Source organism: Neomonachus schauinslandi, chromosome 6 (genome assembly GCF_002201575.2).
Source record: "Neomonachus schauinslandi chromosome 6, ASM220157v2, whole genome shotgun sequence".
In the NCBI taxonomy this organism is placed as follows: Eukaryota; Metazoa; Chordata; class Mammalia; order Carnivora; family Phocidae; genus Neomonachus; species Neomonachus schauinslandi.
In genome coordinates this window covers 56,434,640-56,454,062 of record NC_058408.1, presented here as the reverse complement: position 1 = coordinate 56,454,062, position 19,423 = coordinate 56,434,640, and the positions used below count along the sequence as shown (strand labels likewise).

The 19,423-nt window shown below is 41.1% G+C and overlaps 2 protein-coding genes across 2 annotated transcripts in view; both read right to left on the bottom strand.

The window, feature by feature from the left end:
- Window positions 1-6,203, bottom strand: part of F5 (coagulation factor V) — a 66,355-nt gene extending 60,152 nt beyond the window's left edge. The window contains exons 1-3 of the mRNA XM_044916408.1: window positions 6,046-6,203; window positions 3,753-3,764; window positions 3,274-3,356 (exon numbers count right to left, since the gene is read on the bottom strand). Coding sequence (XP_044772343.1) covers window positions 3,274-3,356; window positions 3,753-3,764; window positions 6,046-6,203 — 253 coding nt within the window. The remainder of the gene's footprint in view (window positions 1-3,273; window positions 3,357-3,752; window positions 3,765-6,045) is intronic.
- Window positions 6,204-9,123: 2,920 nt separating this feature from the next.
- The window catches only part of LOC110574030 (selectin P), a 36,685-nt gene continuing 26,385 nt past the window's right edge, over window positions 9,124-19,423 (bottom strand). The window contains exons 11-17 of the mRNA XM_021682649.1: window positions 17,010-17,195; window positions 15,527-15,736; window positions 14,314-14,499; window positions 13,219-13,338; window positions 11,113-11,143; window positions 10,013-10,068; window positions 9,124-9,430 (exon numbers count right to left, since the gene is read on the bottom strand). Coding sequence (XP_021538324.1) covers window positions 10,014-10,068; window positions 11,113-11,143; window positions 13,219-13,338; window positions 14,314-14,499; window positions 15,527-15,736; window positions 17,010-17,195 — 788 coding nt within the window. The 3' untranslated portion in view covers window positions 9,124-9,430; window position 10,013. The remainder of the gene's footprint in view (window positions 9,431-10,012; window positions 10,069-11,112; window positions 11,144-13,218; window positions 13,339-14,313; window positions 14,500-15,526; window positions 15,737-17,009; window positions 17,196-19,423) is intronic.

Genomic DNA, 19,423 nt, shown 5'->3' with positions numbered 1-19,423 from the left:
TGTTGCCTGAGCTTCTGGTTAGCTCCTCCATCAGCCAGATAGCCTGGGACCCAGCCACTGAAGTGGGGGAAGGAGTCGCCTATCTTGTGGCCCCAGGAAGGTAGCACAGCATGTACCCAATTTCATGCAGTTTTGGAGTTGGAAAGGACAACATGAAGTCAGCTAATCCAATCCCCTGCACTCAGGTGAATAATAAATTACAGAAAACAGGGAAGCCCATTGTTGCAGCTAGCTTAAAACCCCTTCAGGAGCAAACATTTCATAACCTTCCTTGAAAAAATTCAGAGTCAACACTAGCCATTTTAAAGCCCCAGGCAGGATTCCTGAAAATGAGCCCAGCACCTCCACCTGTCCACATGTCTGCAAACCTTGCTGGATGGACACCTTCAGACCCCCAGTCCTACATCCTCGCCCCATCCACAATTACAGTGACTTCTGGGCTCATGAGGCAGAAGTGTCATACGACTCATTTGTTCAGGGTTCAGCTAGAATCACACCCGCCAGATGGGCAGAGCGGGAAATAGGGGAAAGGTGCCAATGACCTAGGACCAGGCTGGGAATGGGGCAGGTCATATAGTCAATGGCAGTGTTCACACTCGGAGCTTCATAGGCTTTACCCCAGATTTGCCTCACTGTATCAGCTACTACAGGGATACAAAGATGAATAAAATACCACCTTTGCCTTCCAGGGATTTATAGTTAAGTAACTTCGAGAATTCAGGAAGAAGCTGCTTAAAAATGGTGTTAAAATGCCTCAGAGTTCACATGAAACAAATGTGTTATGAGATACACAGGGGTCAACAGAAAGATGATGTTTTAAGTGCACAGGGCTTAAACATAAATTAATGATCAAGGTCTACTTCTTATTAATGAGGTTGAATCAGGAAATTTCTACAAAAGTTAATCATCTCAAAGGATTTTTTTAAAAAGATTTTATTAATTTATTTGATAGAGAGAGAGCACAGGCAGGGTAAGTAGCAGAGGGAAAGGGAGAAGCAGGCTCCCTGCTCAGCAGGATGATCCCAGGGGATCATGACCTGAACCGAAGGCAGCCGCTTAATCGATGGAGCCACCCAGGTGCCCCATCTCAAAGGATTTTGATCACAGTACTCTCCTCTCCAAAAACTACCAGTGACTCCTTCCTGCTCAGAAGATAGTCTCCAGCCTGGCCCTGGCCTTTCTAACACTTATGGTACTCAGCATAGTGGGCTACAGGGTCCAGACATTTAAATTCAGTTAACTTGGCAAAAATCACAAAGGTAAGGCTCTAAACACCTGTCCAATTCCTCTTTTTTTCCAGGCCCAGTGAATATGTTTCCCAGCTCATTTTCCCTTTACCCACCTACAGTTTAATTTAATTAAATATTTCTTAAGTGTCTGATGTATATACTAAGCTTGGAGCCAGAGCTATGAAAATGAAGAGACTCTGTGACAGAGGACAGGAGATCCTTCAACTTCCTGTGCACAACTACAAACTCAATTTTAGGAGTAACGTTATGGTCTGTTGCCTTGCCGGCCTCTGTGAAGGTAGTACTTCTTCTACCTCAAGCCAATTCAGCCCAAGCTTTGAATTGCCTCACTTCCTATTTCTTCTGAGTCTGGCTCCAGCCATTATTCTCCCTCAGATGTTATTACCCTCCCCTTTTCTACTGGATATTTTAAGTCACTGTATTCTTGTTTGTAAAAGTCCAAAATATACTTAAGCCCCTCATTCCCTTCCAGAACTACCCTGTCTCTCCTCGCATGTGGAGCCAAGTTTCAGGAAAGAGTTGTCTATAAGTTCCTCCTGCTCTCATTTTCCTCCTTCACATCCATTACCAAGGGAAGTGGTGCTGGGGAAAGCAGTAAAGGGAGTTTCAAGAGGGAGATCACTAAATGTCCTCGCAATGTCAAGTGGGAAAAGAACTGGAAAGAAACCATTGGTTCTGGCATCTCGGAGTCATGGGTGCCCTTTTCTGAGAGTCATTTTAGTGGACTTATATTAGAGAGGATTAGGGAGGAAACAATGTTAACAGAGAATGGAGTGGACGACTCATATAGAAAACGGCACTGAAGGAAACAGCAGAGTCAAGGGGAGATTTTCTTCTCGATAAGGTTTGACCTGAACACAGTCGTGTTTTGTTTTATTGTTGTTGAGTTTTGACTGAAGGGAAGGCTCTAGCCAAAGGAAGACTGAAGATAAAAGGAGATCAGAGGAGGCAGGACAAAACAATTTGCACAGAGAGTTAGAAGGATGAGTGTGGGAAAGCTGACTGGTCTTCACTTGGTTAGTATGAAAGGATGAGAGAATTATTGACCAGGGGACCCAAGGGAAGAAGTTCTTTCTTAATGGCCTCTATCATTCCTGTGAAATATGGTACCATATTTAAGAACCCCAAAACCCATTCAACCTACTTTCTTTGATTAAAGAAGAGATGAGGAAAGGGGAACCTGGGTGACTCAGTCTGTTAAGCATCTGACTTGAGCTCAGTCATAATCTCAGAGTCCTGGGATCAAGCCCCACATCAAGCCCCATATCAGGCTTCAGGTGGCTTTGAGTTCAGCAGGGAGTCTTCTTCTCCCTCTTCCTCTGCTCCTCTCCCTCACCCTCCCCACCATCCCCCACTCCCTCAAATAAACAAATAAAATCTTAAAAAAAAAAGATGAGGAAAAAGATTTTTCTTTGAAAATGACAGCTGTTGTATACCACACACTAAATAAATCAGGAGAAGAGATGGGAAAAACAGATGCAAAAGAACCAGCCATATATGGTTCCTTTGAATGAGTCTAGGGAGCTGGATGGAAGCAAAAGATCATTTGCTAGGGTTCATCTGCACTCAATAAACTAAACCATAAGCTCCAGGAAGGCAGGATGTGGTTCTGCATTGTCCACTGTGGCATCCATAGTGCCTTCTTCAATACCCAGCCCATAGCAGGTGCTCAACAGTAATTTGTTCGATGAATGAATAAAATTCAAACTCTTAAAAGTTTTGTTGAGCTTTTTGATTGGTGTTAAAAATAGCTGGCTTCATGAGCATGTCCTCTCATGGGCAAGAAGGGCCCTCTGGCTTAATGCTTTGCTGACACCGTTTTGAAATTCTCAAAAATATGAATCCCAGGCCCCACATTTTCATTTTTCACTGGGCCCCACAAATTATGAAACCCATACTGGTTAAAAACAACAAAAGCACACATTTCTAAAAAATGTCACCAAATAGATATTTTAGATATCCAGGAATATCAAATTATCATAGAGATTTATCTTTAAAACTAAATGGTGTACTTCAGGCTTACCTGAAGTTTTGGATCGTGGTTTTTCTTTCTGAAAATATGGTTCATACTCTCTGTAGACAATTTTCTTAAAGGAAGGATTTGAACTAGAAATCAAATACAGAAATTAATTTGAAAGTCATATATGATATCTACATCTCACATCACAAAACAAATGGATTTCTCACGTCCTCAGATATGTAGTAGGAATAGTAGTATTTTAATTGTATTTCAGAAGTGCAAGGTTTTATAAATATGAATAATACATGGGGTAAATAAAATAATTATTGATCTCTTCAAGAATATTCTGTTGTGGTAACCGTTCTTTCCCACATTTAGTCTGCCTTAACTAATCCTCTTACTCAGAATCCATTTTCTAAAAAAGAACCCAAGATCATTGTGTGAACCCAAACTTTATGCTTAGATTTTAAATGACTAAAAATATAACCAAGTTCTTTATGAATAAATACATGGGGTATTTTTTTAACTGATGAATCATATACAGATTTAAATTACTGGGGAACATTATAGAGAACCATTGATTTGGTGGACCCTATTTCAGGTTGAGAAGTTGGAGATGACTAATGGAGTTAAAGCCCTGGGCATTCGTACTGAAAACGAACAAACCAAATGAAAAAGGCAAGTCTTGGAAAATCTAAGTCACTTGTCCAGAGGAGAAACAATGGATAAATGGAAGAACCAAGACTCAAAGAGGTGAAACCATTATATTCATGGTAAAGAATTCCCAGAAAGGGAGGCAGGGAGAGTGGGACCCTCAAACTCTAGAGGGGGAAAAAATATATGTTTTTATTTTCAATATCTATTACCACATACCTGTAAATGACTGAACAAGTTTCTTTAGGGAAGTTTCCAAAACATTTACTTCAGACTTCAGACAAGAATAATAGATATATTCCACCTCTAAAAGGCATTCTCCTGCTAATATTAGATGAAGTAAGAGAAAAGGTCTTTGCTTTGTGCTAAAATATATTTTGGCAAAGAATGCAGTGCTGTATGTTGATCTCCTTACAGTAAGTATCATTCAGCTGTAGGTGCAAGACACTTAGTATAAGTTTTTAGCTTAAACAGCTAGATATACAGGTTAGATTTTTCACAAGAAAGTACCAGAGGAAAATGACATGATTTGAGATTCAAAAATATTGACAGTTTGTCTAGGTTGTCATTGTATGATTTTGGCTCAATAATTGACACCAGAGGCATGACTCTTACCAGAATTCTGGAAACTCAACCACAGGATGAGGGTATCAGATCAGCAGACATGGTTCCCTTTAGACTCCCCCACCATGTGAGTCAGGCTTTTGCCCTATGTGGTTCTGCTTCCAGTATCCTGCTTGTTATTTTTCAGAGTTAACTACAGAAGAAAGGACAAACTCGCAAGCATAAGCACAGAGTATCTCAGCAAAGATAGCAAGCATGTTAATGTCTGCCCATGAGCAAGAGAAATTAAAGTTGGAAAGCCTATGATTTTCTTTGGGGTTTTGGCAGTTCCCTAAGGGTGTGGATGTGATCTAGATCATCAACTCGAAAAGACAATATTTAAAATGATTTTTTTAAAAAAGGATTTCTTGGGGCACCTGAGTGGCTCAGTCGGTTAAGTGTCTGCCTTCAGCTCAGGTCATGATCCCAGGGTCCTGGGATCAAGTCTCGCGTCGGCTCCCTGCTCAGCGGGGAGTCTGCTTCTCCCTCTCCTTCTGCTGCTCCCCCTGCTTGTGTGCTCTCTCCCTCTCTCTATCTCAAATAAATAAATAAAATATTTAAAAAACTTTTAAAAAGATTTCTTATTGTTACAAGACCAAGACAGTATATAATACACTCCAAAATAACCCAGTTACAAAGCAATTCTTTAAGGGGTTTAATGTTATACACTACCAGACTCTTAAAATATTACATTATTTCTTGGGAGATTGCTTTGGTTTTGTAATCATAAAAGAGGAACTTGTCTTTCACAATCATTTAAACTGCGATGTTAAGTTAAAAAAAAAACTGAGTCACACTGAGAGGTTTACTAATAAAAAATATAAAAATATAACTGGAAATAGTGAGTAGGTCCTATAATTTGTTTAATTTCTGGGAAGTCTTATTTTTAGCCTTTCAATTAAGAAAAATAATTCGTAGTTCAAAATAAAGTTTTATTATTTAAGCCACCTTTTAGTTACATAGTGACCCTTCCAAACTAGCCAGGGTAGACTATATCCCAGGGACTAAAAATGTGAAAAAAATGAGGAGTCACATGAAGTGGAAGAAAAGGTAAAAGAACAAAAATGTTGCATGTTTATGGACTGATGATGGTTTGAAAGTCATTTGTAAGACTACAACAAAATTATGGCAATTTGGCAATTGGTATTGAACAATCTGCTTAAACAAAGGACGATGTGTACATCTTTAATTTTAGAAGATGAAGTTATGTGGAGGACAGAATAAATAATACATACGGAAGTTCTATAAAAATACTAGGCTACTAAAACTCTGGAATGGGACTTTGCAGGAAGGGCTAATGAGAGGGCTAGTGCCTGGTGCTTTTGAATCAACCAATATATTAAACCAACAATCAATCACACTAACAAAACTATATTAACAAATTCTTCAAACAGCGTCAAACGGAATATCTAACACACTGTATTATTAGAAACAAAAATAGCAGTTTTGTTTAAAAATGAGCGATAAGTTTTTTTTTTTTTTTTTTTTTTTTTAAACCAAAAAATTGCAAAAGGAAAGCGTCCTAAAAAGAAATAGTTTTCCCTAGAGAAGCCCACCGGGACACCAGACCTGCCTCACCTCAGATTGGTGGGCTCAGGGCGGTAGTTCCAGCTGATGCCCTGAGCAGCCACGTAGAACTGCCTTAGCCGCGCCGCTTCGGCTCCCCAGCTCCCCCAGCCTGCGCAGCTGGCGCCCAGGACCACCAGGACCCAGAGGCGCGGGCAGCCTGGGGCCATGGTTCCTTTCCTGCTCCCGGGCCCGGGTCCGGCTCACATCCGCCACCGTCCGCGCTCCGCGCTGCAGGGTTGTTCGGCGTCCCGGCTGCAATGCGCTCCGGGAGGCTGCGGGTGGCGGTGTCCTCCTTCCCTTCGGCTCCCGCGGGTGCCAAGGTTGCAGCAGCCTCGGGCGGTCATCCCCTCCTAGAGCCCTTCCAGGAAGGGGGTTGGCTAGGTCACCGCCCCCATGACAGGAGGTACGAGGCAGAGCAAGCAGATTAGTGAATGTTTTACCGCAGGTGCAGAAAGGGCAGAGATCAGAGGCTCTTGCAGGAGGCGCAGTGCCCAGGGATTCGCGAGCCACAGGTAAAACTGTTCCTGCGCTTGCACCTGCTGAGGCCACTGGGGCAGTAGCCCCTTACCACTCACCGTAAAAACAGTCAGGTCCAAGTTTACATTTGCCAGACCCTCACCTCATGCCCTTAACTGCATCAGTTTCCCTGTATCTGCGGGAAAGGGGACTATGCCGTGTTAGGGGCACAGAAACATTGTAATTTCAGGCGAGGAAGCAAGGGGATGAGCACCAGAACGGGGCCTGCAGGCCTGGACCACTTTACTGATTTCCACCCATGCACAGTTCTGTCTTGATGAGGGCCAGTGGTCACAAGGGCAGCAGAGCGGACTCAGTCCTACCTACCAGCTGTGTTGGCTGGGTAAGTGACTCAATCTCTTTAGAGCTCTGTTTTGACATCTGTACAAGAGGGTAATAAGAATCTTTTCCCAGATGCAACCGTCGGGAGGATAAAAGGCTATTGTGAGGTGTCTAATTCCTGGCAGTTGAGCACAGAGCACATGTGTATTACTATGATTATGGTTTTCCTGCCTCAGGAGCCCCTTGTGTTTCTTGGAGGATCTGGCTGTTGCACACTGCCTTAAGATCTTATTTTGCTATTGATAGAAAATCTGAGAATTACATTGTCTGAAGCATCATTATAACTGTCTGAGATTCCCCGAATCTGCATTCCTCCAAGCTTCTGGCTTTTTTAAAAAAAATAGATTTTATTTATTTATTTGGCAGAGAGAGAGAGTACAAGCAGGGGAAGTGGCAGACAGAGGGAGAAGCAGGCTCCCTGCTGAGCAAGGAGCCCGATATGGGACTCGATCCCGGGACCCTGGGATCATGACCTGAGCCAAAGGCAGATGCTTAACTGGCTGAGCCACCGGGTGTCCTCCAAGCTTCTGTCTTAAAGATGGTTCATCTCAATAGATTTAATACGTTGTAATCTGGCCCCTCACATGAGGTCTCCATGATGTCAGGCTCCTCCACACTTCACTCCTCCTACACACAGTCCTGTCTGCTCCTACGCTGATATTACTCTGTCAACTTAGAATATTCATCTCTCCCCCTTTGCTGAACTCTGTTTCAGTTCAGAATCCTACCTATCTCCTTAATTCTGGACTCAAATGGACTCTTTCCATTTTATGCACTACAACACTATTCAAGTATGATACTCATATTGAGTGCCCTCTATTACTTTGTGTGCATATCTATTGTTTCCCCAATTAGATTATAAACTGTTCAAAAGCAGAACAATGCCTTACTCTTCTGTATCTATAATAGCAGTAGTTGAACGCTGACAAACCATCAGAATTCCCTGGGGGAAGCTTTTACAAATTGTAGATTCTGACTCAGACACAGGGCTGATAACAATTGTCCTATAATACTCAGCCTAGTGATTGGCACAAGATAAGGAGAGATAAACAGTATATGAGAGAAACTTTTTTAAAAAGCAGTGTGTCCTTAAATCCCAAGTTTACTGCCAAAGTTCTTGCAAAATTATTGTAACCCTTAGTTAGACTGTTTTACAATTTTTATTTGCATATTTACCCACGTGTTATTCATTCTTCATGAATGGTCAGAGTAAGAAGGACCTGGAGAAGAAGAGTCATGAAAACATCGGGACAGTCACTGAGGACAACTTTTTCATCATCCTCAAATCTGGGGGAACATAAGATCTCTATAGAGCTATATACGCCTTTCTATAGTGAACCTTCATTATCTGGAAAGATTCCCATATACCCACTTCTGTGTCTATGCAATTATAAGGGCTTTGGTCTATGGTGATCTGAATTGAATAAGAGAGCTACTAGTATATTCGTTAAGGTTTAGAAAGTTAATTTTCCAGGCTACCTAAAGGATTGTTATTTAAATATAATCAGTTGTTATTGTTTTTATTTCTAGTTGTCTTCAAGACAACTGTATTGTTTGGCTCTTTTTTTTTTTTTGCATCAGTTCCAGATAACTACTATGTACCTTTCAACAATCTACATATTAAACATGTGATTTAATAAATAACATCTGTTCTTCCTTATAGGGCGTTCAGGTGATGAGGATTTTTTCTGCTTCTTGGATTTCTGATTTTTTTCTTCTTTGATTTTGGTGGGGGCAGTGATATGGTATATATTTGCTGACTGAATGAAGGGTCAAGTTGTAATTGGGACATCAGTAATTGTGCATTACATTGATGTAAACAAAATGATGTACACCGATCTTATTGAACAAAACATCAAATAATATAGCATGGCATTTGGGAAGAATCTTTTTAATTGCACATTTGAATTTTGGTCTTGAGGTTCTTTTGGGGAGAGTGACCAGTGGAGGGAAGGTGACATGTGCCTTCCTATCTTGATTCTTGGTCTTCTGCACTCTCTGGTGCCATCCAGAGGCCTCACTGGAGGCCTTGCAGTGAGGGTATAATAGGCTTCATAAACAGCAAGCACTGGACACCTCAGAAGATCTTATAGAAATTCCCTCAAGTCACAGACACCACCTGCCTTCCAACAAAGCAGAGTATGCCTTCCTCCAATCCAAAAATAAAGAAGCATTTTTATTTTTCCACAGTCTGGTCTTCTGGTAAGTCAGATGCTTCAGTCTCTGGTTAATTAGTCTTCAAGAAGGGACAGCTGGGCAAAGCCCACAGATCACCGCAGACATTCAGTCCTGGCTTCTGAGGCTTAAGGAAGAGGTGGAGCAGGAAGGGCTGGTGGGTGGAGAGTTTGGGCTTGTGACACAATCTTTCTGCTCTCATCCAGAACTAATCTACAGGAAACTCCATGTCCTTCTTCAACAAGTATTTCCAGAAAACTGCCGCACATATGCTACAGTAGAAGTCAAGTTTGGCAGGAAGCGTGATGTTCAAAAATAGGATCCTATGGAGGTTGAGGGAAGAGACCAGCAGGACAGGTCTCTGAAAATGAGACAAAAGAAATGAAAATAACTATATTTTCTTGAAAAGCAAGCGAGCCAGCTAGCTCTCAGCATATCTGTCCCCCGAGGATCAACATAATCTCTTTCTAGATCCAGATATTCTGCTATCTAGGCAGAATACTCAACTACTCACTGAGCTTTTGGGAAGAGAGAAAGCATAAGATTATTTTTGTTTTCCCAGCAAGTCACACAGAGGACTGACTCCATAAAAGTCTGTAAAGTTTTTCCAGTAGTATAACTTCTGGTTATCAAGCAAGACCATGGTGTTGTTAACACCTCCAAGCAACCATTAATGGGAATGTCATACATCCTGAAATAAGTTATATCTTAGAACATTTCTAGCCTGGAGGAAATGGAAATCCTCATATAAACTTACTTTCTATTGTCACTCTACTGACATACCTTGTCCCCTGCTACCAACACAATTTCCTTCAAGGCTTAAAAACTTAATACATGCTTAAAATTTAACTCATGACCATATAATGAAACATCAAGATTTAATATTCGTTCTCTTTGCCCTACTGTTCTATTTCCTTCAAAAATATCTTTATAGGCAACTTACCTTAAGGGCTTGGGTCAAATGCAGCATTTGAAAAAACTCCGTATGTTCCTAGGTGGCTAAAGAACAGATATACAAAGATGACTTGCCATATAGTGCTTGGTCCTTGACCACAAGTCCAGCACATACTTCCTGCAGAGACCTTGCATTACCACCCCACCCTGGAATTCTGCTTTAAAAGGGAAACAAAAATAAATGCCTAAGAGACTTTTGAGATCCCACTTAGCTGCTCTGGGTAATCTGCACTGCACTTACACCCACACGAAACTATTGTTGATGCTCTAGGTACCTGAATACCTGCTATGCCTCTTCCTAGTGAGAAGAAATCCTTAGAAAATACCCAGCCTTGATATTTGATCATCTGGCAACAGTTTTCAAAGAATGGTAGTACTGCCCCCTATGGGTGTTTTTTAATTTTCATAGTGATCAAGAATTCTACTGACATTTACTGGGAAAGGGCCAGGGATGCTGGATATCCCAATAGGCACAGGACACAAAAGAATTATCCTACACTCAATACAATTTTAGAATATCTACTCAGTATTCCTGTAGGTGAATAATCCCTGAGCCTAGAATTTAAGTGCTTTAAATATAAATAATATATTTTTTACATCCTTTAGAATACAATTGCCATGTGAGTTGAGGGAAGATTATGACAGGTTTTCCAACACTTTACCAGAGCCATTCATCATTAAAAAAAAAATCAGGCTGGTGTTGGCAATGCCGCTGATCCTGTTTGAGCCACTGATACAGTATTCCTGACTGTTGGTCTTTGTGGTTGTGAACCAAAAGGTGCAAGCCTCTAATGACCTCATAGCATCCACTAGAGTAGTGCTTCAGCTTTAGCGTTTTATTTTTATTATATATCACTTTCCCTTTTATTTCTCTTTTACTTTATAATTAGAGCCCTTACTGATTTTTGAAAATACTATGTGTGGTTAGTATATGTTATCTGTGTATTTTACTTTAGAATTAGTAAAGGGGACATTGCAAAAGATTTATTGCAGAAAGGGGGCATTATGTATAATCATTCTGACATATTACAGTGAATTAAAAAGTCAAACTAGACAAATTTACTTAATCAAGACACATGTCTGTCTTACCTTTGAGGGTTCAAGGGGCTTTCCCCATCATCTGCAATAAATAAGAAGACACAAATGATCAGCTGAAAAGAAACAAAAAAACTAGTAGAAAGAGAAAGGTCATCAGTGGTAGGAGTTATTGGGGAAAGTAGGTGTACTGATTTTCAGATGGGTTCATTGTTAGGAGTGTATTGAGAACAAGCTCTCTCTGAGAGGTAGAACCTATGTTAAGTTAAATTAAACATTTGACAGTACGTAATCCAGTCTTCTCATCTTTCTTGTCTTCCCATTCAGTGACAACCTCTTCTTTTTCCTCTGGTCCCTGCCTTCAACATCTTGGCTATTTTTGGTTGTTGCTGATATTCAGATCATTGGTTCTTGAAACCCATTACTTTGGCACTCGAGGCCCCCTATCATTGTAACCTGTGTCACACTCCCCCAGCCACTAATTGGGCAAGTTAATCACATAAACAAATCCATACCAACATAACAAGGGCTGTTTTCCTGCTCTGGTAACATAGGTGACCAGGGCCTCCTATCTTAATCCAAACAATGGACACTGCGAGTAGAAACTTTAAATATGGCAGCAGGCCTGTCAATCATCCCATGGATAGATAAAAGGAGAAAATCATCTCATGGCTCAATAAATTTAGAAAATATTAGATCAAATGAAGATGAACAAGTATATTTATTACAGGGCATTATTGAGCCTTCAAAGTGTAATGAATGTGCATTTTCAATTTGCAGGACATGTATGCAACATTTTCCTATTATTTGACCACAGCATCTTAGAAGGGTTAAAATCACCTTGGGACAGGTCAAGGAAAAATTCCCCATTCTCACAAATGAGTATTTATTATTGAAGATATTGGAGGATGGGTGGCTGCTCCTCCCTCTTCATGGTCTGGAGAGTTCTCTAGCAATGTCTCAAAACTGAAGAAAGAACTTGGGAGAAATGCAGGAATAGTGTGATTCCTACATGGTTATGGAGGGTAGGGTCTAGGTGGTTAGGAGCTCTTGCCTCTGCCTTCTGGATTTGGTTAAATAAACACAAATGTTACATGGAAGGACTGGTTGTAGCTCTTTAGTTTTTAAGAAGAGTGTTATGCTTTGTCTTCGTCCTACTAACCCATTCGTAAGAGAGTATATGAAGGAACTTTAGAAAGCCAGCCTCAATGTAATGGTGGCTCTGTGAATGGAGAGAGCTTAAAACTATGGAACAAGTAGTTCTGCCCTTGAGCAGTTAAGAATGGGTTTTGAAAGTCCTCAGATCCATGAGAACTCCATCAGGTATAACAGCCATTCTCAGTTACCTGTATTGGAGCATTTGAGCCTTCCTGACCCCTCAGATGCCCCCAGTTACTTTCCATGAGAAATGATGAAGAGACACATTAGCTACAAAAAGAGGTTTCTGAGCTCATGACTGAACATCTGGAGCAGAAAGAAAAACACTGTTTTAACCCTTAAGAGATGGTTCCCTTCTTACACTCTTAGGCCAGAGCTCCTTTTTTGATGAACAATCTAGTAAACACAACTCCCTTATGGAGGGTCTTCCTCCATTAGGTCAGGTTTCTGCTTCAGTCCTGGATTAGTTCCACACATTTTGAGAGAACGTACAGATGTCCTGGTGTATCACACCAGGTCATGACTAAGCAGCTGCTCTTCACACCTCTAGCTTCATTTCTCGCGTCCTCCAGAAGCACTTGATTTTTGATTCAGAAGCACTAACTACCTAACACCATTGATCAATAAATGATCATCACATAAGAGAATGATGAAGGAGGAGAGCATGACACTTTCCAGTTAATCCTAGTGATAACTAAGTTTACCTAGACCAGAGGTCCCCAAATGCCAATGCACCAACTGGCCTCATCAGAATTTGGAGGGGAGGGTGAGAAATTCAGATTTCCACGCCAATCTCAGATTTCCAGGCCAATCCCCCTGTACGAGGATCTGTACTTTTATAAAGATGGATTCTGATGGGCAGTCAGCTCTCAAAATGACTTCTCTTGGGCTTGTTTTCCTTAAAGACAAGTGTTTTCAAACATGAACTACTGACGTTGTAGTTTCACGGCACTTCCCTAAATGACAAGAAAGAAGAAAAGGAGAAGACTCTTTCCTATTTACCTTTTTGTCTGAAGCGCTTTCTTAGCAGAGCCAGCAATGTCCCACACGTCACCAAACCTATTGTAGAAGCCACTGCTCCCCCAAAGTAAGTCAGGGCTTGCTGGATTGTCAATGGCCCTGCTGAAAAACAAACACATATGCAGGGCGTAAGAAATGTGTTGCGCAAAAGGCCATCATTCTTCCAGAAGCGTCCCAAGGATTGTGAAATGTGAGATCGCACAGGATCATCAAAGGTCCTGGCAGGGGTGACAACCAGGCAGGAGAGATCTGGAAGCCATAAAACTACAGCAACAGCATGGGAAGCAGGGCCTGATTTTATTCCTAACGCTTAAATATCAAACACAGTGCCCAAAGGCGTCAGGGGAAGGACATAATAAAGTAAATAAAATGATTGAAGAAGTGGAAGTTTAAGCAAATAATGATTAATTTTTGGGGGGACCAATCAAAGATTCAGTTATACAACAAAATGTAGTCATGGCAAGCTATAGAGAAAACAATGAAAAGTAAAAGGAAGGTGGATGAAATAAACCTTACAAAGAGATGAAGCTTAATTTAAAAAGATCTATGTGTTTTTAGAGGTATGTGGTAAACAAAATTCTTCTGAGATAATAAATTAGGAATCTGCATGAAATAACCTCCGGTTAAAAATGTTCTCATTTGACACATCTGAGCTCTCATAAAGGAGGGATGATTGCCTACACAGAGTCACTGAATTTAATTCCCACTGCTCGGTGGAAGGCAAGGATTTATCATGAAACATTTATTAACACAGGGAAACCCAGTGATGGAAAGTGAGACCACTGTCAGAAATACACAAAAAAGAAACACTGATTTTGTTACATTCCTTTTTTTTTAAAAAATATTTTATTTATTTATTTGACAGAGAGAGACACAGCGAGAGAGGGAACACAAGCAGGGGGAGTGGGAGAAGGAGAAGCAGGCTTCCCACGGAGCAGGGAGCCCGATGCGGGGTTCAATCCCAGGACCCTGGAATCATGACCTGAGCCAAAGGCAGACGCTTAACGACTGAGCCACCCAGGCACCCCAGTTACATTCCTTATAAAAGTGACTTCCTAACCCATATTGAAAATATACCTTGGCAGGCTGGCATGGGAGTTGACCACTGGCCGTTCTCTTGGCATGCTGTTCTCGCTGAACCATTAAGTAACTGGCCCTCTGGACAATGGAAGCTACAGGTTGATCCATAGCTGAAATTTCCCCAGGGGTTGGAGCAGTTCATCATGCCTGGCTCAATAACATGCAGCTCTGAGCATTTGACCACTGCAGAAAAAAAGAATGCAGGAAAACTAGACATGTAGAATGAAGGTGACAGAGATTATGGTTTCATTTGTAACCTGGCTAGCATTGCCAGCAGATGAGGTAGAATGTAAAACATCAAAAAGGAGATGAGCCACTTCTGACATTCACACCAACTCCTCCAACATTGCACATACTACGATGTCCACTCAAAGAACATTAGCCAAAGAACTAGGAGGGGCACAGAGCAACATTCAATAGATACCTACTAATGGCTTGATCAATCTTACCTATAAAAATACTGTTTTCAAAATTTCACTTCTCAAAAATATTACTGTTCTAAGTGTTATTATGACTACCACTGGTAAATAGCTGGCATGTCAGCACGTGTTTATTAAAATACTTAATAATTGTTCAGCATAACTGCTTCTGGAAGTTTGAAGGAAGTAGAGACTGCCACCCTCTTTAAACTTTCCTTCGGGGAACTTTAGGTTATTGTCCCTAATTTGCAGATAGGAAACTAAAGCTCGGGAAACTAACTCAAATAAATATTATTGAGCAATAGCGACATTTGCAAAGCACTGCTCTGGTCTTCATGGGGAATACAAAGACGGAAGAGACATAGTACTTCATGTATGGGGTGATAGCCCTTCCAGAGGTATCATGCATGGCGTATCTTTTTAGTTAGGTTTCCATTATGAAAATATGGGGTGTTTACACTATCACATAATTAATGGAATTGCAACTTGTATTTCACAATTCTTATAGTTGGTTTCATGTTTGGCATGCTTGTTTTTTCACACATTTGGACATTTGCAAATGTTTCCTCCTTTATGTCTTTGAGACCAGGGCGCTGTCTTGTGACATAGCAGGGGGAGAAGTGACATGCCTGTGGCACATTACTTCTAACTGGGATTGGTGTAGATTTCATGGGGAGCTGACATGTGAAGAAGTCATTGGGGTTGGATGGGATTTCAACAGGCAGGTACAACCGTGAGCGTGGGGGCCAGGTGGAAGATAGCATCAGAACTGCCTGTTCCTTTCACGTTACCTCTGCATGCCGGAGTTCCTGTTGTCCATTGTCCTGAAGGTCTGCATCTGAGAGCACTGTCTCCCATGAGTGTGAATCCAGCTTTGCATCCAAAGTAACAAGTGGTATTCAAACCAAAGGTTCCCAGAGGATGCCTACAGGACACTGTTCCTTGCCCTGGAGTGATGAGGGCCGGGCATCGAACCTCTGAAGTACGAGCTGATACTATGCCTGCTGTGAAAACGTGTTTCCATTTAGAGAGCTCCCAATAAAAGGAGCATAATGGAGTTAAGACTGACATGGAATAACTGCCTTCCACTCTTCTTGTAGTAAGGGAGGCTCTAGCAATAGCCTCTCAAGGAAGTTAAGGAAAATTATTAATCTCAGGTATGGAAAACCAGATGAGAAAAAAAAGTACTTAAAAATATCGTTGGAGAGGGGTGCCTGGGTGGCTCAGTCAGTTAAGCATCTGACACTTGATTTCAGCTCAGGTCATGAGATCGAGCCCCACGATGAGCTCCATGCTGGGCGTGGAGCCTGGTTAAGATTCTCTCTCTCCCTCTCCCTCTGCCCCTTCTACCACCCTGCTCATGCACTTTTTTTCGTCTCTCTCTCCCTTAAAAAAATATATATCCTTGGAGAGATAATTCTCTGGACCAGAGGAAGAATGGGGGGTGGGGCATGATGTCAATGTTACCAATATTTAAAAACAAAACAAAACAAAACAGAAATTTAAGAGTCAGTGCAGAAATGTAAGAAATTCAATAGAAAGCAAAATATGCATAGGTCAATTGCTTGCCCTTGCTGGTTTGTTGGGAGGTGGCATTGCCTGCTGGTCAAAGGTCAGCATGAAATGCGAGGTGTGCATGATGCCACTGGCTTTGTCACTAACTTTCCATGTAGCAGAAAGATGCTCATTGACCTTTCTAAAACCTCAGTTCCTTGATTTGAGAAACTGGATCAGTGACTCCACCCTTTGTACTCCTCCTGGCAATGAAGCAATGGAGACCATTTAATCAACCCAGTAAAGGTCTCTGAGAAAAAGAGGCCAAAATTATGAAGAAAGTTTCTGCTTAAGAATCACTATATCTTGGGACACCTGGGTGGCTCAGTAAAGCGTCTGCCTTCGGCTCAGGTCATGATCCGGGGGTCCTGGGATTGAGCTCTGAGTCGGGCTCTCTGCTCAGGGGGAAGCCGGCTTCTCCCTCTTCCTCTGCCCCTCTCCCCACTCGTGCTCTCTCTCTCTCATAAATAAAATCTTAAAAGAATCAATATATTTTTTATTCACAAAAATAAGTCCTGTCACTCCTTATAAATTTTTAAATACATAGGCTGTGTTTCCTAGATTCCAATAGAGAACCCATTTTAAAATAAGAGAGAGAGCTTTCACAGTAATAATATTATAATGCATACCTGTCACATAGTAAGAGCTTATATAAATGTTTGTTATTTTTGAGGACATTTCCGGGAGAAGAGCTGTCTCAGTGAGTGTATACGATTATACCTTCGCAGGTTGGTGGAGGTGCTGTCCATTTTCCAGAAGCTGTGCATTCAACATTATTGGGTCCCTCCAGCTTAAAGCCCTTGTTACAGGAGAAATGACAGGTGGAGCCAACCCTGAATTCCTTATGGGTGTCAGAACAAGCCAGGCTTCCCCACTCTGGAGCAAATAATTCTGGGCACTGGATGGCTGGAGAGTCAAAGAAATTATATCAAAACCTTCAGGTTTATTCAGAAGCCAGGTTTGCACTGAATTCATTCATTCATGGATCCAACAATTATTTATTGAGCACCTACTATGTCAGGTATTTTGCTAGGCAGCAGGTATTCCACAATAAATAAGATCATCTCCTACAGTGGCAGGGGAAAGGATGGTGGGCTCACAGATGAAAGCATAGGTAGAAGTTACAAAAATGAAGAAGTCAAGGATTTAAGCAGTCATACTTGAGAACCCACAATTTCATCCTCTTCTCTATGTACCTGTGCTTCAGACACCACACCTCCCATGGCTCTCGCTCTCCTGTCTGGATGGGTGTGGTCCAGGATTCCACTTCCGCCCTTCCTCCTGCCTACAACTACTTCCTCTTAGATAGCCTGCCATCTCCTCAAACTCAACACATCTAAAAATGCAATGACCATCTTCTGTTCTAAACTATTTCCTCCATTTGGATCCCTGGGCTGTTTTTTAATACCACAGTTCCCCAGCACAGGAAAGCTGAAAACCTCCTGGTCAAGCTAGATTAGTCCCTGGAAATTCCCTGAACTGACTTCATGTGTACTTGCCTCTGGTTCTTGGCCCATGCTGCCCTGAATTTCTTTCTGTTTTCACTGAAAAAAATCCTACCCATCCCACTGGATCTAACTGAACACAGCCTTTGTAGAGCCTCTGCTGATCATTGCAGCCCGAAGGCTTCTCCTCTGAACACATCAGTTTTTTGTTTGAACTCATACGCTGTCTTACCACCTGCCTTATTTTCCCTCACCTACTGGATGGAATGCTTCTAAAATCCAATAGCCAGGGGTGCCTGGCTGGCTCAGTTGGAAGACCATGTGGCTTTTGATCTTGGGGTTATGAGTTCGAGACCCACACTGGGCATAGAGATTACTTACATTAAAAAAAAAAAAACCCTAGAAAATCCCAAGAGCCATAAAGCTTTGTGTCTTTCACAGTTCACACTGCTGGGTCTCAAGAAGTGGTACTCAGCAATCATTTGATAAGTGGGTGAATAAATGAATTTTTAATTTAATCAACCATTTACCTCAAAATTTTTTAGAAATTATTGCAGTTATTTATTTCTGTTAGGATCCTATCTTTGTCTCCATTAAATTCTCTGATATAAGACTATTATTTATCATCAAATATTTGACAAACTGAGTAACTATTCTTTCTTTAAGTCCAAGCTATTGAACGCCTTGGTCAAGTCAGGCTCATTTTGCTTAGCAATTTTGCCTTTAAAACAAAACAAAACAGGACCTCTTGGTCTTATGTGGTACCTCATGGAAAAGTGATATTTCTGGCCCTTACATACTGGCCCAAGTGTTTTTCAGTGACAGGCTATTTGCGAAGAGATTGTGGCTCCTTATTGCATGAATCCATTCAAATAACCAAAGTAACATACTGAATTTCAGTTTAAAATGCTCAAATTTTTGAGTAATTAATAAATCTATCTCTGGCAGATAAATTTCACTTACCAAACATTTATTAAATATGTCTATCAGTATAAATCATAGACATTAAATCATCTGTGAACATTTTCACTAAAACAACTTTTTTAGAATCTCTCAGGATTTTATATTTAAGCCCAAGAAAATGTATGTCAGCTGCAGGACAGTGGGGACCTTGTCAGCTCTTCCCAACACTACATCCCAGGGAATAGGGCCTGGCACCTAGTAGAGGTTCTAAAATGTTTGTCAAATGAACGAACAAGTTAGTGAGCACAATTTAATTTAGATGCATTCTAATGAGTGTGTTTATGTCTGAAAAGAAATAAGAGAAATTACTCTTTGAAAAAACTGACTCATGTTACCTTTAGTATAAAAAGAATTACTACAGCATTAAATCCTCTTGGGGGCTATTGCTTTGATCTCAATTTTGTCAGTCTTGTTCTGCCAAGATTATAGACACAGGTTTTTGTTTTGTTTTGTTTTATTTTGTATATGAAATTCTCTGAACCCTCTTAGGTAAGAATTAACCTTATCCAAACAAAGGTCTCTGTATAACTTTAAGGATTTGACTTTGAACCAAGTAAGAAAGTATGTTTTCCTGCCTGAGAGGCAGCTTTGATGAGGTACACAGAAGCCTAACCCCAATCTGGCATAGGGTGGGTGCTCAGCAGACATGGCTGAATTACATTTGTGAGCTTGCTGAGGAAGCTGCTGGAATGGAGGGAACTAGGGCAGACGTAGAGGAAGAGATTT